The sequence below is a fragment of the Rhinolophus hipposideros genome (assembly GCF_964194185.1).
Source record: "Rhinolophus hipposideros genome assembly, chromosome: 15".
NCBI classification, from domain to species: Eukaryota; Metazoa; Chordata; class Mammalia; order Chiroptera; family Rhinolophidae; genus Rhinolophus; species Rhinolophus hipposideros.
Genome location: NC_138061.1, coordinates 48,232,715 through 48,252,467, shown reverse-complemented (window position 1 = coordinate 48,252,467; position 19,753 = coordinate 48,232,715). Strand labels below are relative to the sequence as shown.

General features: G+C 42.6%; 1 protein-coding gene across 2 annotated transcripts; it reads left to right on the top strand.

Annotated features, from left to right (window-relative positions):
- The first annotated feature begins 5,378 nt into the window (after nt 1-5,378).
- SAR1A (secretion associated Ras related GTPase 1A) lies at nt 5,379-17,961 on the top strand. 2 transcript variants are annotated; one of them, XM_081074254.1, is made up of 8 exons: nt 5,381-5,497; nt 6,504-6,650; nt 9,324-9,397; nt 9,531-9,650; nt 10,073-10,138; nt 12,735-12,838; nt 16,444-16,575; nt 17,800-17,961. In XM_081074254.1, the coding sequence occupies exons 3-8, from the start codon at nt 9,340-9,342 to the stop codon at nt 17,914-17,916; spliced, it is 597 nt and encodes a 198-aa protein (XP_080930380.1). In that variant the 5' UTR covers nt 5,381-5,497; nt 6,504-6,650; nt 9,324-9,339; the 3' UTR covers nt 17,917-17,961. The 2 variants fall into 2 exon arrangements, with proteins under 2 accessions (XP_080930379.1, XP_080930380.1); XM_081074253.1 differs by lacking the exon at nt 6,504-6,650 and having other exon boundaries at nt 5,379-5,497.
- Nucleotides 17,962-19,753: the final 1,792 nt, after the last annotated feature.

Below are 19,753 nucleotides of genomic sequence, written 5' to 3'. Positions count from 1 at the left end.
GTTTTTAGGAAAAGTGGAAAATAGGACAGAAAATTACAGAAAAAGTGCAAAATAGGACAGAAAGTTCCCGTATACTTTATACTGTTTACCTATTAACATCTTACTTCACATTTATTACAATTAATGAATCAATATTGACGTATTATTATTAACTAAGGCCCACACTTTATTTAGATTGCCTTAGTTTTTATATAACATCTTTTTCTGTTTCAGGAGCCCATGTTACGTTTAGTTGTCATGTCTCCTTAGGTTCCTCTGGGCTGTAACAATTTCTCAGACTTTCCTTGTTTTTGATGACCTTGATAAGTATTGAGGCGTACTGGTCAGGAATTTTGTAGAATGTCTCTTGGTTGGGATTTGTCTGATGTTTTTCTCAGGATTAGACTGGGGTAATGTATTTGGGGGAGGGAGATCACAGAGGTAAAGTGCTGTTCTCATCACATATACAGGGCACACACGCTCAACGTGCTGTATCACTGTTGACGTAAAGCTTGAACCTGGCTGAGCGTTCCAGGTACGTTCGCCATCGCATGTTTGCCATAGACATTTTAGCTGTGAACTCATGGGCCATGAGGCAATTTTGCTGTAAAAAGTATACATGGTCGACAGCTCGGTGTTTTGTTTGTTTGGTTTCAATGCTCCATTGGTAGATGAACCACCTTCAGCGGACTCGACACATTTAAGCCAGTGGTCAGTTTGGTTTCATGTCTCTATTGACAAACTTCTCACAGTTACTCCCATTTTTATATTACACATAAATCTCCGCGAGTCCTCATAAGGAATACAGTTGACAATATTGTAATAACTAGGTATGGTGCCAGATAGGTACTAGATCTATCAGGGTGCTAGATGGGAATGGGGTTGGGGGCAGGGTGAAAAAGGTGAAGGCATTAAGAAATATAAATTGATAGTTAATACAGTATGGGGCATATAATCACAATATTGTAAAGATCATGTAAGGTGCCAGATGGGCACTGGACTTATCAGGGGGGTCACTTCATAGACTGTAGATGTCTGACCAATGCGCTGTACACCTGAACGGTTGAATACAGTTGAATGCCAACTATAAGTAAGTATATAGGTCTATATAGTCACGGGATGTGGAGTACAACATGGGAAGATGGTCAATGGTATTGTAACAGCTATATAAGATGTCAGAGGGGTAGTAGGGTGGGGGGGTTATCACTTTATGAAGGGTTTAAATGTCTAACTATTACGTTGCTTTGTACGCCTGACACTAATAAAAAAAAATCTCAGCTAGTCCTCATAATAGTCTATGCTGTGACGAGTAGACGTGGTGATGGTGGTGGTCTTAAAATACTTAGCAGTTCTTCCAGATAATGATGATTTTCTCCAAGACTTGGTTTCTCATTTTGAAACGCACTAGATTGGGAGGAGAAAGAGAGGCTGAGGGCGCTCTTTGAGGGTGCAGTGTTGAACCCAGAGTTCCCATAAAATAAGACAAGTTATTAGGTACAGTCCACAAAATAAAATTAGCTATTTGTGCAATATTGCCATGAATCTACACACATTTTAAATATTTTGCATTTTACAAAATTTTGTATTTTACAATAAAGTCTTTTTAATTTTGCTATGTCCTTTTAAATGTCTCTTTTATTTTCTCTCTACGACAGATGCTCATAGGAAAGATATTGGACACACTGGCAAAATAGTGTTTCTGGGGGCATCTGGGATGGTGTTTCTGGAAGAGATCAGCGTTTGACTCAGTAGACTGAGTAAAGAGATACGCCCTCACCAGTGTGGATGGGTATTATCCAATCCGCTGAGGCCCAAATGGAATAAAAACACAAAGGAAGGGCAATCTTTCTATCTGTATCTGTATCTGTGTCTGTGTCTGTGTGTGACTGTGTCTCTGTCTCTGTCTCTGTCTCTGTCTCGCTCCATCTCCATCTCCATCTCCATCTCCATCTCCATCTCCCTCTCCCTCTCCCTCTCCATCTCCATCTCCATCTCCATCTCCATCTCTATCTTTCAGATATCCCCCTTTCCTGCCCTTGGACATCAGACTTTCTGATTCTCAGGCCTTCGGACGCCAGGACTTACACCAGCAGCCACTCAGTTCTCAGGCCTTCGGACTTGGACCGAATTATACCAACTTTCCTGGTTTTCCAGCTTGCAGACGGCAGATCATGGGACCTGTTGGCCTCCATAATCGCATGAGCCAATTCCTATAATAAACCTCCTCTTATACATATTTCTATATATCTTAGTGGTTCTGTTTCTCTGGAGAACCCTGACTAACACAGATGCTTTTCAGTCCCCATTTTAGTTTCTGAGTGCCTGTCTAGCTAATGTTGAGCATGTGTAGGGGAATAAGCATAGAGTGGAGAGAAGAATTGCATAAAATCCCTCTGCTCAAACCCCCCCATGGCCCTCCAGGTCACTCACAATAAAAGCTAAAGTCCTCACAGTGGTCTACAAGACTCTGTAAAGATTTGCCCCCTATTGGGAGACAATTCTCTGTGAATCGCTTGCATTTCTGCACTTCTTGGAGCAGAAGTACTGGCTGCCTTTGTTTGAACTATCTTTTCAAGGATGTTTATATAACGAACAGCCTTGGAAGACAGAGTCTCTGCCTGGGGCAGGGGACAGGTTTGTTTACTGTCCAGTATAATAATGTCTCCCTATGGGTCAAAGATCAGGCAGCGTTGCTTACAGTCCATTAGGAAGACTTTGGGTTCCCTGAGCTTTGGGTTCCTCAGTTGTGATGCAAACGCACTATCCGGGTACAGACACTTAGGCAGTCTGCTGTCTGTGTCACCCCCAAAGACCTGGTGGGGGGCAACTGGAAAAGACACAACATGAAGCTCATGGTACTTGATATGCTTGAGGTAATAAAATCCTTAGTCTCTGCCCCAGGAGTCTGGTATCTCTGCCAGTATCCACAGAAGTGTGCCAGATTAAGTTGTCAGCTTGCAAGTGAGGTAAAGTCTCAGCACCTTCCCAGTTGTTAACCGCCTACCCCACACCTCTCTCACATCTGCTATTCCTTCCCTCCTCATCTTGCCTGACTACACTGGCCTCCTAGCTGTTCCTGGAACCTGCCAAGCGCACTCCTGCCTCAGGGTCTCTGCCCCTGCTCTGCTGTCAGCCTGGAAGATTTTACCCCCAGATGTCCTTCAGATCCTGTCCAAATGACACCTCAAGGGAGTCTTCCCTGACTACTCTATTTAAAATGGCCTTGCCACCAATAAACAGGTGGACTTTTTCCAACCTGATGGATAAAAATGGCATCTCAGTGAGTTTTAAATTTAGCTTTTATTATTTTCTATATCTATGTATCTTACAATATCTACTGTATTTCTATTATTAGCTTATTGTACTTAAGAGCCATTTATATTTCCTTTCCTGTGAATTGTGTGGTCTTATCCTTGGCCTACTATTCTAACAACAGTTGGTTTTTTCGTATTAATTTTTCACTTGCTTCTGGTGTGATTACACATACTTTTTCTCAACTCATTATGATTTGATGTAAAAGTTTTACATCATTGTTGTTGTTTTAATGTAAAAGTTTTCTACTTTTCTGTAGTTGAATTTATCAATCTTTTATGCCTTCTGGATTTTCAATCAAAACCAGAAAGCTCTTCTCCATTCCAAGTTTATAAGGAATTCATCCATGCTTTCTTTCATTTCTCTAATATTTTTATGGTGTCATTTCAAAACATATAAATCTCTGACTCATTTGGAACTTATTTGGTATAGTATGTGACTCACAAATTCAACTTTCAGGTTTTTTTTGACTACCCAATGGTCCCAACCCTTTAATTATTTATTTATTTTTAAGCACATAGTTGAAACACTTATTAAAAACATACTCTGGAAAAATTGGTAACATGCACAACAATGCCTCTTTCACCCATCCTAGAAGTGGCTCGGGGCATTTGTCAACTTGCCCAAGGCTGGCCAGCTGGTAAGTAGTGTTTGCAGATCTCCTGAGAAACTATCTGTGTGCTCCCTCCTTCCTCTCAAGCCACCCCCCCCAACCATACTTTTGGTTTGCGACACCCCCTATACCTCTTGCAGCCAGACTTCTATCAGGACCAGTAATCCAATGCATTGGCTTGCACTGGGGCAGCCCTGTGCCTTCACGATGTACACATTGGGGTTCCAAGCCCTGTGGACACAGTTCCCCTGGTTTAGCCAAAGTTGGTGAGAAGCCTCAGAACATGGCCTAGTCCCTTTCTGTGTCTGGGCAGGATTCAAACTCAGTGCAGAAGAACCACAGGATGAAAGGAGAGAAGGTGGTGAGTTTGTTCATCCAGCCCCCTCCAGTATTGCTGGAGTTGCCATGTCCATTTTCATTTTATTTCGACATGTTTTGGGGTCTATTTCTGTACTTTGTTCCATTGATTTGTTTGGCTTTTTGTGCTCTACTACCAAACTGCTTTAATTACTGAGGATCTATAATATGTTTTAATATTTGATATGGCTAGCTCCTCCCTCCTTGTTCTTCTTTTTCAGAGCTTGTTTCCTGACTAGTGTTTTTATTTGGCCATTTGAATTTTAGGAACAAATAGGGTAGTTTAAAACACACACACACACACACACTCTATTAACCCTATTAGTACTTTTACAGGCATTATATTAAATTTAAATTTTACTTAAAGAGAATTGAGATCTTTGTGATATTGTGTCTTCCTATCCAAAAATATCATTCATTTTGCCATTTGACTCAGTTTTCTTATTTATAAAATGGGAGTAATAATATCAATCTCAGAATTAAATGAGAAAATGCATGTGAAGGACAAAAGAGTAGGAGCCAACGTGTTGCTTTGCCACTTCGTAGCCTATGAACTTGGGTTTGGTTACTAGTCTCTCCTTTGTAGATAGGGGACAGCGACAGTATCTGCTTCATAGGACGGTAATGAGGATCAAACGAGATGAGGCACACCAAGTACTCGGGGCACTGCCTGGAACGTAAGTTCTCAAAGAATATTAAGTCTTCTTCTAAAAAGTAGGTTCTCACCGGGCAATGTGACTTAAAGCAAAAGCTTGCAGGCGTCCACCTTAGGACCAGGGCTCTCAGGCCATGTCTTCTTTCCGAGAACCCACCTAACCGCCGGTCACCACCTCCCGGTGCGCCTGGGAAAGCAGTCGGATCTGAAGCCGCGCTCCGAGCGCCCAGGCGCAGCGCGAGCCTCCAGGATGCTACTCCGCCCCCTCCCTAGGCGCGGCGCTGCCACGTCCTGGTCTCTGTCTGCGAGGGGGCGTGGCCCAGTCGGGCCCGCCCCCGAGTGTGGTTCGTCCGGCCTGAGGCCCGCCCCTCCGCGGCCCGAGTCGCTGGTAGGGCCTCCCGGCTGTTGCGGAGCGCGCTGACGCTTCGAAGGGGCGGGGGCAAGCACGCGCCCGGAAGTCTCGGGGGCGAGGCGTTACGTACATCCGGCGAGTAGCTGGCGGTCCCGGGTGCTGCTGGGCTGTGCGCTCTGAGCGAGGGTCGAAGCCGTCCGCCGCCGCCGCCGGAGGAGTCCCTGGGGCTGTGAGTCTGGCGGCCGAGGCGAGGGAGGGCGCCCGGGGCGGAGGGGCGGAGGCCGAGGGCGGGAGCGTCGGGGCGGAGGCCGCTGCAGGCGGGGTTGGGGGGGAAGTGACACGCAGGCGGTCCTGTGGGGCGGCGGGGCCGGTTCTGGGCGGGGATGGGCCGACTGGGCCGGGTCTGCTCGGGCCCCTGCGCGTCTCGGGGTAGCGGGTCGCCCTGCACCCCGCTGGGGGCTCTGGCCGCTGCCGGGTGGGAGAACAGGTCCCTGGCCTGGTGCCGTGCGCTCGGGCGTACGGAACGGCCTCGCCGCCGGTGTGTCGGGGGAGCCGCCCCGCGGTGGGCGAGGCCGGCGCGGGCCCGTGGGCCTCGGGGGGCGGGCGCGGGGCAGTGGCCGGCGGGTCCTCGGGCGAGCCCCGGGGCCGCCTTCCGGGCGTGGGGAACGGCGCGCTCGTCTGGTGTCGGTGAAGTCGTCTCCGCGGGCCCAGCCGAGGGGCAGGGACACCCGGGCGCGCGCTGTCCCGCGGTGCCGGCCCTGCCCGTCGTTTCTCCGTCCCCGTCGTGCTGGGCTGTGCCGGGGGCCCCGGAGGCGGCGGGGACTGGCCCCCGCTGTGTGCCCGGCGGCCGCCTGCTCTCCGGGCTGTGAACACCCCGTGTGGGGGGGGGAAGTGATGCGCGGGGGTTCTTCTGGGGCCGCGCTCGGCCTCGGTGTTTGCGCGATCGCTCCGCCCTCGGAGGCGCACGTTTTCCTCTGCGGCGCCTCGGCGACGCTTTCGTTGGTAGTGTAGGCCCTTCAAGTGCGGAGCCGGCGTCGGGTGCCGGGAGGGCCGGGAGGGGCTCAAGGACGGAAACACAGGGGGTGCTGGTTCTTCACAGTCCGCTCCTAAGGCGTTGTGTGTCGTCCGGAAGGAGACCGTAAGCGGTCGTCTGTGCAGCGTGGGGGGGGGAGCGTCGTGTGCGTGCGTGTTTTCATCGCCTGTGTGATCTTGGTTTGCATTCTGTGTGATCTCAGCAGGAAGAGCTGTGGCCTTGCTGTTACAAGAGGAGGGTCCGCGTCCTGGCACGGTCACCTTTCCAGCTGAGCGGCCTCGGTTCAGCCACATAACCCAGCACTGTCAGCGTCCTTGTCCTGCTACGGGAGGCGAGGGATTCCCGCCCGGTAGGGTGGGTGTGAAATAGAAAGGAGACGTCTGTGCCGGCGCTGCGTAGGCTGCGGCACTACTCACCAGGGGGTGTCCGACCCCAAGATGTCAAGGATGGAGGCGGCTTCAACGCCCTCTCCTTAAATTTGGTTAGCAACGCAGCACAAGTGTTTGCGTCCAAGGAGGGTTTTTAGTATTATGTTTTTAGCGTGACCTGAAGAGTTTCTTTGAGCCCTCGTTTTGGCGGGAGGAATTACAGGACCTTTGAAGCAGATATGTCAAGGCACAGTACATGGGAAAAGCAAAGTAGTTCAGTTACCCCAAAACAGCCCTCAAAGTGGGGTTTTCCCCTTGTCCCCTGAGGAGAGTTCCTCTAGTTGGGAATGCTTGTAAAAGGATGTGGTGAACTTGACAAAGAGTCTGTGAAGTACTGGCTGCAAACCAGGGTGGTGCAGCTAAGTGCTTCTGTGCTGGGTTTTTAAAGGCGTCATCAGAGTGAGTGAGAGGTGCCTTCTAAAGGCAAGCTGCCCTTCGCCGAGTGGTAGACAGAAAAGGAGGAAGGATAACTGGTTTGTGGGGATTGCAGAGGAGTGGCACGTCGCTCTTTTACTTACCTGCAGTGGAAACTTCGGCACGGGAACTTTATAAGTGTATTTAAGTCACTGATTTCTTAAAGTGCACACCAAGTTTCCAGACAAAACTGTTACTTAACATGCTAAATTTGTGTCTGCCACGGTATATTTTGATGTTACTGAAAAGGCAGAAAACCTTAGTTAGTATCTTTCTATAAAAATTTCAGTCTTCGCTCTCACTCAAATTCCCAAACTTCATTTGGCTTTCCATGGTAAGAGCCATAGAAAAGAAGCATTAAACAATTCCTACAATTTATGAGTAAGGCCACAGGCCCGATTTAAAAATAAAAGCAACAGTAATTGGATGAAAAAGAAAATTAACACACTGTCTTCATTTTCCAATTTCTTCTTCATTTAACATTCTTTGAATGAAGAATATAGGTGGTTTTTTATGAATCCTTTTACAGGTCACTAGTAAAAGTAACTACACCTTTGTTTACTTTTTTGAAAAAAACAAAACATGAAAATTTTGTTTGGAAGCAGTTGGTCACATCTAGTAGAAAGCCTTTGTGTTCAGATGTTTTAATGATGCACAGGAATTGAAGTAGAGGATCTTGCCCCCTTTTTTTTGCACCAAATCTGAGCTAATGATGCGAAAGTTCACTATGGGGAAATGCTGACACTGAGAAACCTTAACACCCACCAGTGGCTCTAAATCCTCCCAGCTTAACTTCATTCAGAGATCCTCTTGCTTATTACCAACGTATGACGTAGATCTTTTTGTAGCTTTGGGTCATCTTTTGTCTAGGCCTATGGGAAACAAAGAGTGGTGTTAATATCAGTACAAATTAAGGTATGTACTTGGCTAGGAACCTAACTGCCCTGTCCTGAACAAGTATTATTATAAGAAAATCCGTATTTGAAAAATGGTAGGTCTTGATTATTCACATTAGGAAAGGATTCTCTTCTTACCACTTCAGGGCTCTCCAAAATAGTGTTATTATCTCTTATAAGTTGAGACACGTAACTGCAAGAGGGGCTAAACACATATTGTTTAAAAAGAGATAGCATTGATGAATGCAGCAGGGCAAATTGAGCCAGCCAAAAGGATTTTGATGAGCATGTTTTTTAGACCGGTTTACAAGGATGGGTTAATATGGTTGTCATTCTTGTTAATATGCATTTTTTCATCATTTTCTACTCAGTGCATCACTGCGACATTTTGATCCAGATTATGGATGGGACTCATTCTGTAGAGGTTTTGCTAACTGGTAGATAGCAGTGGTGTATCGAGGAAATGTGAATGAGCAGCAGCCTGGAGGAATGAGTTTCACAGTAAAAGAAGAAAGTACTGTATTTTGCCATGTCTAATGTGCATTTTTTTGCCCAAATTTGTGAGGGAAAACTAAGGATGCACATTATATATGGGTATTACTAATTCCGTATCTATATAAATGTTTTTAATTCTCTTATTCTGCTTATGAGTTAAAAGTATAACTTTAGAAATCAATAATGATATCAGTATGCAAAATAATACCCTGGAATACAGTGATCGGTTGTGTTGAACTTATGATGAACTTGCAACCAGGAAGAGTTCTTGGCCTTCTGTGGTGTGTAAATACATTTGTTACCAGTACATAAAATTTCTTATACCTTGTATCTTGTATCTGTTCTTGTGTTTTGTAATTATTTGTTACATAACATTTCCTGTAGCATAATATGTTAAGAAATAAATGCTGAAATTCCTTTATAGTACAAAAAACAGGTACCTAAAAGTAAACAAATAAAAATTCGAATTAAAAAATTAAAATGAAAGATTTTTTCCCCTGAAAGTTTGAGCCAAAAATGGGGGTGTGCACTATACCCGGGAGCACATTAGACATGGCAAAATATGGTGTATCTTCAGCTCCTGGTCCTCTGAGTATCATAGGTTGAACACTTAGGAAACCAGGAGTTTATGCAGATACAACTCCAGAGACTTCCCTCCAGAGTGCAAAATCCTTTGTTTTATTATGCCTGAAAACATGGGACATCAGGGCCAGGGAATAAGAGTTAACTTCTCCAAAACTATACTAGCATCCAGAAAGCTAATGTTTGCTGCTTTCATATTTTATACAGGTAGTAAGCATTAATAATGTCTTTCATCTTTGAATGGATCTACAATGGCTTCAGCAGTGTGCTCCAGTTCCTAGGTAAAGCCGTTTTCCTTGAAATAGATCCTACGTTTTACATTTTCTGCATTTCCTCCAACAGTTTAAATATACACAGTCTGTGGTATATAAAGAGCAAAACTATGGGTTCTTTTTTCTTTTTCTTCTGTTTTAGGACTCTACAAGAAATCTGGAAAACTTGTATTCTTGGGTTTGGACAATGCAGGCAAAACCACTCTTCTACACATGCTCAAAGATGACAGATTGGGCCAACATGTTCCAACATTACATCCAAGTAGGTTTGAAAATACCAGGTGACCTTTTGATATTTCAAGGTCAATATCAGGGCTGGAGGATGAATCCCCAGTTTATACAGTTCTTTTATTAACTGAAATTCTAAAGGACAGCTCACTTGAAAAAAATTAGGATACGCTTAGGTCACATACTCATAAATACAAATCTCTGGAACTTTGTCACTCTCTCTTCTCACAAGTCCTGTAATGGGACACATCTGTCATTTCTACTTCTAAGAAGCAGCAGATACCTTGGAGAAAAAGAAACTTGGCCTTTTAAAATAACTTAATGTTTTCACACTTGTATTTTCTTTACAAGGTGAAAGCTTCATTAAGTTTTGCTTTTGTATTGGTTTACAATACTCGTAGCTGGGCCGTGGTGGATGGAGAAGTTTATTTCTTTTCTTTCTTGATAATTTTTCAGCATCTGAAGAGTTGACAATTGCTGGAATGACTTTTACAACGTTTGATCTTGGTGGGCATGAGCAAGGTAAGAGATGATTCAGAGAAAGGGTGGTATTGACTTATAGTTCATTTTGTGCCCCTCCTTTTTAAAAAAAGCAGTGTGTCATTTTTACTTTTTAAATTGCTTGCATTTAGGATTGAGATCTTATTATTTTAATGAAGTTGGTTTATTCACTTACTATTTTTAAGTAATTTCCACCTTGTCAAAAGTTGCGTAAATAATGGAGAACTCCACTTCTTTATACCTTTTGCCCAGATTTATCAGTCTCCCTCTGTTAATACAATACATATTAACATTTATTTTTCTTGAACCATTTGTGAGTTGCTCTTTTATTCCTTCATACTTTAATGTATATTCCTAAGAGAAAGAATATTCCCTTATATGGTCATAATCGTTATCAAACCCAGGGAGTTTCATTTTTATCTACTCTGTAGTGTATATTTCTTTTTTTTTCAATTGTCCCAATAATCTCCTTTGTAGCATTTTTCCTTTTGAACATGATTCAGTGCAATATCACATTGAATTTTGTCCTATCTCTTTTGTATCCTTTATTCAATGGAGTATATGTAGGAAATTAAGCCATTATTTGTAAGTAATTCCAAACTTGTCAAAAGTTGCAAAAATAATACAGTGACTACTTGGGAGCACTCTGATCTAAATCGATATTTTGTATGCTGTACCCATTTGGATCAGTTGGAACATTTTCTTGTACCTTCTTGTTCTCCACAGCACTTTTTTGCCTTAGGCTGTGTCTGTGTGGTTCCCAGATCCCTATCAATTGTCTTGTATGTGTTTTGGAGATACACAGAATGGGGCATCTTTATCTGATGGACACTCACTTTACATTTGGCAAGACTCTAGGCTAAGGAGTAAAACATTTACAATGCGGGAATAAAAAATATTCTGGAAAGGTAGAAGAAAGAACCTATTGAGATTTTTTCAGATTTACTCACTTGTTATTAAATTGAGTTGAGAAGTTTCCTTTTGGAGCATTATATTAGGTTGAATCCAATATAGGTTTTTAAAAATTTGGTTAAAAAATAATATATCGGTAATTTAATCATTAAGCCAAAAAGGCTGAGATGCGATCAAAATAATTTTATAGTCAGTGATGCCATTAACATATAATTACATTTATTTTGTTCATTTAATATTTACACGCTCCAAAATCATATATTTATGTGTGTATACATATATATGTGTGTGTGTATATGTGTGTATATATGTGTGTGTGTTTATATATATGATCGCAATCACATATACCTTGTCAGAAAAAAATACTGAAAGAAAATATACAAAAACATTAGGAGCGGGTGTGTTTTGATGAAGGATTATGGATTATCTTGTTTCCTTTTTTTCTATAATGAGCTTGTATTATTTTCATTTGAGTAGCATTGGGTGTATGGTGTCTTTTCTGCTTTCAAAAAGATTTGTAACTTCATACAAATTTAAATTCAGAAGTAAAACAGTTATATGCTGAACTGAGACCCTTAGGAGAATGCAGAGCAGTGGGTAGTTTTAGATACCTGAACTGGGAATTGTGTATTATTTGGTTTGATAATTTAGTTTTCAGGTTTTGATAGAGTAAGAAGGAAAATGTGTTTGATGTACGTAGTTTTGTTTGAGGAAAATTAGCAGAAACACTTTTTATAAGAACCTAGCCACCATTATACAGAAGTTACTAAAATGCTGTACATTTGGAAGTTTCCTTTTTTGAAAATATACTTTAAAAATTTAATTTATAAGAGTAACCTACACTCAATGTAATGAATTCAGTGTACAATCAGTGTACGGATATGGAAAGTAACAGAAAAGTTTTTCCAACCTCTCCTTCCCAGTCCCACTCTTGAGAGGTAACCATTATTAACTGGTGTAGAGATGCTTCCTTATTCATCCCATTGAAAGGAGCAGAAAAGAATGGCTCAGAAATTATAATATAGTTAAAGCATTGCTTCCTAAACCGTTATCACTCCATGTGTCAAATAAAATAAATAAAATGTATAGGCACACCAGGTTAAATACAGGAGACCGAAGTGATACCTGGGAACTTCCACCCTGTCAGGCCCAGTCTCCCTTAGGGCTGAGTGGATGAGTGTGTCAGTACACTTACACATCGGTTAGTTAGGAACCAGTTGGGACTAAAGTTATATGGACAAGTAATTTGCATCATGATGGTTTAACTCCGAGGTTACAAACTAAAATAGCTCCAGGGATGAGGTAGGTGATTTAAGTGAGTGAAATTGTCTGGGAATAAGATAGCAGGGAGTGGTGGAAACTGGCAGGCAAGAGCCCAGACCTCATCTAAAGGAGCTGCCACTGCTCCATTCCAGTTGATTATTGGCATGTGGGTAGGTAGGCATGGGATTGCAAGATGTTGCAGTTTTTCAGAAAATCAAGCAGACACCCTGATTTCCAAATTTCAAAAAAATCTGATTCAGTTCATGGGCCATCATTTTATACCCTCTGTTCTGATTTAATAATGGCTAGGAGTTGGAAAATCATATGGAGTCTACTGCTATTGAAACCTGGCCAAGATTTGCCCACTAGATAGACCATCAGGTTATTTTATTTTCAAAATATACATATTGTCATTGATGCACTACGAACTTTGTCTTTTTAGCACGTCGGGTTTGGAAAAACTATCTCCCAGCAATTAATGGGATTGTCTTTCTGGTGGACTGTGCAGATCACCCTCGCCTCATGGAATCCAAAGTTGAGCTTAATGTACGTTTATGTTTTTCCTTTCTTCGCCTCTATTTCTTTTTAATACTGCTCAGTAGTGCCAATACTTAATCATGTCAGTTAACATTTAGTGAAAGTCCTAGTTACGGGAAGAAAGTGTTTCAAAATCTACGACATTGCTTGTCAATGTCCTAAGGAAACTCAGTTTGGACTTGAATAAGTTGCCTTTATTTATATCTGTCATAGGGTGACTCTCTGTCCAGTTTGCTCAGGACACTCAGTTTATGCCTGTTGTCCCAGCACAATTAACATTTTTCCCTTTCTCATATCACATCTGGCCACTCTTTATGAAGCATTGGCGTTGTGAAACCTTAAAAGGGATGAGAGTTCTTTACATTTTTAGTCCGTCTTCTCAGGTTGTGCCTGTCCAGCCTTGCACTAAATGACTCGCCAGACCTTAAGCGTCTGTTCTCAGTCTTTAGTTTGGGTCATATGCAGCGTTTGATACTATCAGGAACTAGCTTCAAGTTTTTTTCCTTTCTCAACATCATATTTTCTTGGCTTGACAATTTCTATAATGTTGTCTTTGTTATCCCTACTGCTTTGCCCTGTGCCTCTTCTTTCTCTTTGATTTCTAACTCTCTCTCTGCATTCTTGTTTCTGGAAATTTGAACCTGTCTCAAGTTTATTTGTAAGTTTGTTTCTTGGATCTATACTAAGAGTCTCATGTGGAATCGCCTCTAGGGCAGTCCTTCCCTTACTTGGCCTTTTGGCACTGGTCGTTCTCTCTTTCTTTAAACTCCCTTTTATATTCTTGGTTTTGGTTCTCTCTCTCTGGCTGATACTTCTCAGACTCTTCTTCTGCTTAGCCCTTAAATCTTGTTCCCCAGGGTCTATACTTTCTCTTAGGCTCCCATTGCTTCATCTGCCACCCACATGCCAGGGACTCCTAAATGGATTTCTCTTGTCTAAACCTCTCTTGAGTTCCAGCCTCATTCATAATGCTGCCTACTAGACAACTCCATCTACCAATTTTATTCTTCCAAATGGAACTATTCATCTTCCCCACCATGTACCTGGACATGCAGTCCACAACCCTGGGAATTACTATAGATTTTACCACCACCCTGCTACATACTGTAACAATGCTAGAAAAAAACTTTCTCAGACTTGTCATTGCCCTACTTAATATCCCCTAATAGGTCTATTACCTTGTGGGTAAAATCCACAAATCTTTTGTATAGTGCACAGGATCTTTCATGAGCTTTCCTGTATTTATTTTTCCAGTTTCTTTTATCTCTGGTGCCTACCACTTCAAAAATAGAGAACAACTTGCCCTCCCTTAGGTATGCAGAAGTGGCTGTCCCTGCCTAGCTTTCTCTCCTGACCCCCTATCCCCTTTTGCTGATAAATTTCAGGTGTCCTTTAAGAGATCTTAGTTCAGGTATGACCGTTTCTAGGAAGCCTTCCCTGAGCTCTCAGACTGTAGCCTCTCTACCTTATCAGTGTCTGTTTTCTCTACTGGTTTTCTTACAGGTCTCTCACCGGACTGTGTATATGATAGAGACCTTATATTTTTGTGAAACTCCTGCACCTAGCAAAGCATTGGTCAGGTAGTAGGCACTTGGTTAGTACGAATGAACGGTTTCCTTAATCTGATTTTGTCTAACATTTCCTGGAACTTAAGATGATCAAAGGGTGTTGCCCTTTATCTGTTCAACTTTAGTCTCTGTTCCTGGCTTTTCCTGTCAGTGAGAACTACAGTCCCAGTGCAATATTGTGATTTATAAGACATACATTTTGGTCATTTAGATGATTTCTCATCCATATGTCATTTTCATCCACAGTTCCTGTCATACATTTCTTAAAACCCTTGTACTTTCCTAAGGGAGGACAGCCATATAGGGCTTTTGTTATGTTAATGAAGTGGCCTTTGGACCCCACCTAAGGATGGGGGCGGTTACCAGGGGGCCCAACCGTTAGAGGCTGGAACTTTATCCCCGTCCCAGGACTTCTAGGGAAGGGAGAGGGGCTGGAGGTGGAATCAGTTGCTAATGGCCAATGATTTGATTAATTGTGACTAATAGACCTCCATAAAATCCCAAAAGGCAGGTTTCAGAGAGTTTCTGGGTTGGTTAACACAGAGATTTGGGGAGAATGGCTCACCTGGCGAGGGCATGGACTCGCAGTATACCCTTTCCTAATACCTTGCCCTATGCATCTCTTCCATCTGGCTATTGCCTGAGTCACATCCTGTTACAATAAATAAAATGGTAATCTGGTAAGTAAAATGTTTCTCTGAGTTCTGTGAGTCGTCCTAGCAAATTACTCAACCCAAGGAGGGGGTCGTGGGAACCACTGATTTATAAGCCAGTTGGTCAGAAGCACATGTAACAACCTGTACTTGCGGCTGGCATCTGAAGGGGGTGGGGGCAGTCTTGTAGGACTGAACCCTTAACCTGTAGATGTTATCTCTGGTTACATCATGTCAGAATTGAGTTGAATTGTAGGACACCCAGCCGGTGTCCCAAGAATTGCTTGTTGGCTGGGGAACCTCCCCCTACGTTGGAATTTGTGCCAGAACCAAATTACCCAAGCTTGAAACCTCGGCCAGCTTTGACTCCTCTGTCTTTCCTGTCATTTAGACTTCAGTCTCTTTATTTCTTACACCAGAATGCCTGCCGCGCTTTTTATTATATGCTGCCATGTTAGGCCAGGTCATCGTCTCTTACCTGAGCACCACAGATATGTACTGTTTGTTTGTGAGTTCATTGTATAAAAGCTATCTAGTAACTTCTGGGCTTGGGGTCGTTAGGATCTATTACCGCTAACCTCTCAGACTGGCACCGTAATGTTGGGCATCCCTCCCCATCCCACTTATATGTCAGCGTAAATGCATTAATCCAGGCAGGAGATCTCTACAGCTTCCTGAATTCTTTTGCTACTGTAAAGCTTATATTCTGCCTTCCCCTTTCCACCTGTCCAAATACTGCCCCTCCTTCAGAGCCCAGTTTAGGTTCCATATCTTTGCTGAGACTTTCCTCAAGCCCATACACATCACCATTTTATTTCCCTGAATATCTTTCAGTATTTATATTCTGTCCCCATTCATTGTGACAATCGTTCACTCGCCTTGGGAGCGTACAGTGAGAATTTCTTGAGGCCAGGGATGTTTCTTACTTTTGCTTCTGTATCCCTCTCAGTACCTGAGATAGTGCTTTGCACACATTGGGCACTCAGTGAATACTTGGGGTGGGGGTGGGGTTCCTGTAGTCATTTTTGAGGCTCTGCAGCCATAGCACTCAGGACTGCTTCTAAGACTGTGCTCAGTGGATGGCCTGGGCTGAGGGACTTAGCTCAGAGTTACCGTTGGATAGTTCTGCTGCCTGGTAAATAGATACAGCCTTAAGTTGCCGTGGATTTGAAGGCATTAGGGGATTTTTACATAACGTCAGGGTGTTTTTAGGGGCTTTTTACCTAATAATGAGGGTGTTATGTAATGTCAAGATTAACTTAGTTAATCACTCACGTATAAAGATGATCAGATTTTTGCATTACATTTGACACTTACAGACAAGTGAAAGTCAAAGTGGCTTTTGTCATCTGGTGGGCTTTTATAGATTCCTTACTTCGTATCTTGTCTTTAGGCTTTAATGACTGATGAAACAATATCCAATGTGCCAATCCTTATCTTGGGTAACAAAATTGACAGAACAGATGCAATCAGTGAAGAAAAACTCCGTGAGATATTTGGGCTTTATGGACAGACCACGGGAAAGGTAAGAAAAAAATCTTCAGGGGACATATTCCTGTAAAGGAAATTCACAGCTTTAAAAAATTCATGTTTTACTATCTAGATTTTACTTATCTTTCTAAAGTTTAACTGGGTTTAGGATTTGTTTCATTATAGGTAATTTGAAGACTCTGAAGGTAGGAGTATGTTCTTTATAATGCGATACATTCTTCAGGTATTTGAGGATGAAGGAAATGGTACAAAAGGCAGTTACATTTAAAAATTTTCTGACTGTCTTTCAAATTCAGTTTTGAGGAATCTCTTAAAAGAGCCCCTTTTAACCAGAAATAATTTTTTTTTAAACTGGAGATTTCAGGTTATGAAGAAGAGTGATCATTTATATAGATCACATTTCAAGCATTGAAATCCAAGCGGCAGATCATCCGCAGTGCTCCTTCCTGAGGGAGGGTTGGACTGTTATCCCCATTTTGCAGATGAGGAAACTGAGAGTGATTTGTTAGGTCTACACAGCAAGTCAGTGATAAAGCCAGGACTAGAAGCCAAGTCTTCTAGAACAATAGGTTATGCTGTCTCCAGTTGGAAGGAGGACTACTGCAGAAAAGTGTGCTTGAGAGAGAAAATCTAGATCAGCTCTAACTAAGCAGGAGTCGTGGTCTTTGCATCTCAGTGTTTTTAAAAATTAAAAAAAATTTTCCTTTTGGGAGATCTATAACTTTTTTACTTCTTTACGTGGTTCCTTAGTCTTGCCTCTTGGTTACCTATTTCTTTCCAGAAATGCTTTCTTTAATTTATTTAGTTACCCCTCTTCTGCATGAGTGTTAGACACATGAATTTTTAATTTCTTCAGTGTAACCTGTTATTAACGTATATTTCTGAATGCTTGCATTAATGAGAATGTCCTTATTTCTACAAACTCCCAGACTTCCGTTGTGCATCAGAGCATGCTGGTTCTTGGTGCCGGCGGCCGGTTTCTTGGTTTGCTGCATCTCTGGCCAAGTGAATGTTGCTGTGTTCGGAGCAAATGCTCTTCACAGAGAGAGCGAGGCTAGGAATGGGACTGTGCTGCTTATTCTATCCTGAAAGCATGAAGCCCTGGGGAAGTCATCCATGTGGCCGTGACCACATTTCTGTAATTAATCCCTTCTTAGATTTGCTTTTGAAGAAAGGAGTGAGTGATTCTTGTGATCACCGTTCAAGCTTTTCTCCCATGGAGATGCTAACAGGCCCTTCTTGGTTTTGTCTCCCTTAGGGGAATGTGACCCTAAAGGAGCTGAATGCCCGCCCCATGGAAGTGTTCATGTGCAGCGTGCTCAAAAGGCAAGGCTACGGCGAGGGCTTCCGCTGGCTCTCCCAGTATATTGACTGATGTTTGGACAGTGAGAATAAAAGAGTTTTACTTCTCTGGACTGATCCTATTCACAGCTTCCTCATGAACTTTTCTAATAGACAAGGAAAGCTCTCCAACCATGTCTGGCGTTGAGAAGCCAAGAGTCTCTGTCAGCTCTCATCGCCCAGTGGTGACATGTGCTCTTCTCCACACTATCGGGAGGTAATGCTGCCCTACGTGCTGGTGCAGGTGGCATCCCGGGACTTGGAAGCTGGCAAGATTTGCCGGGAAAAGCTGTGTGCCATCATGGGGCACCTGAAAAGAAAAACACGTCTCACCACTGTGGTTGATTTCAAAAGAAGTGATTCTATTTTTTAAAGAAAGTGTTGTTAATGTAATTGGTTCCCCTCCTAACTTTTTGAGTTTACAATTTACTTGGTCCAGAGTTTTCTATTCCTTTTTTTTTTTTTAATCTAGTGAATGGCATTTAGATACTTCATAAAATTATGCACAGATACATGTTGGAGGCCACAGCTCGGTCAAGTGAACTTCTTCCTGTTGAGTTAGCAGGTTGGTGAGAGAAGCTCCCCTGTCTGCCCAACTGCCTTGTAGTAGGTGGCATCCCCGAGTACACAGAGAACTAAGAAAGGACAGAAGCTGGCCTCACCGCTGCAGCAGGTTTCCACTGTGGCAAGCTAGGCTGATTCTTCCTCAGAGAGTATAGCAGATTGTTCACTGCAAAGGAGGTAATTATAGAGGGGGTTATTATTATTAATATTATCACTTAAAAAGTTACAGATTTCAGCCGGTCTTTGCTTTTAACTCTTGTGAAGTTTTATTTTTCTCTGTAGCACTTTTTTTATTTTCAGTTATACGAAATGACTTTCGCCTCATAGAAGAGCTGAGAACATCTCCCATGGTGTCATACCCTGGAGGTGTGTATCAGTTACCTCTGCACACATTCTAGGGGGCATGTGTCTGGATGGGAGAGTCACGTAGGACAAAGTTAACAGTTTAAGCGTTCTTGATTCAGTCACTTGCGAACTTAAAAATCTGGTATTTTAGCGTTTGGTTGAATCTGGGAAAGATTTCCTTAATGAGCTTTAAATTTTCCACTTGCAGAATTTGGTCTCTGTACTGGACTATTTATGAGTTCTTTTCATCAGTTTTTTTTGTTTTGGTGTTTAAAGGTTAACATCTGCAGTTTTTCCAGGTTGGTTTGTTGTGGGTTTTTTTTGGTACGAAATTGCCTTTCTCCATTCCAGAAATAAGCTGGGGAAATTCTCATCCAAGAATTTTGTGTAGGGCTCTTATTCCTGTTGAACCAGCATCACTTAGTGTCCGTTAGCACCCAGGACAGAAGCCTTAGCATCCCCACTGGTGTGAGGAGGATTGTTTTCGTAGCTTTCCATTTCCTTAATGTCATGTGTGAAATTGGATTTTCATGTTCTTAACCAATTTCTACCTTTGCAGAAAAAGATGATGGGATAGGAGATGGTCTTAAGATGGGAGGATATCTTCATTCATTTTTCCTTTAATGAAAGATTAGAGGTAGTTTCCTCAGAATTGAAAATTGTGATGATGATACTTACTTGCAGAGGAGTCAATTCAGTGGATTCTCACTTCTAATGTGAGGGCAGGGGAAGTGTGGGTAACATACTCCTGGGGTGAGAGAGCATTGTTCTTAAGTTGGATTTCTCTTTGTTAGTCTTCAGTACTGACTACTGGGAAAGCATACTTTTTCACTGCCAGGTACAAGTGCAGAGGCTCAGTGAAATATAAGTCTAGGAAGAGCATGACTTTTCATTTATGAGCCAGCATAGCTGGATTAAGACAGAATTGTTCATTTGAAAAGGGGTTAAAGCCTTAAGTGAAT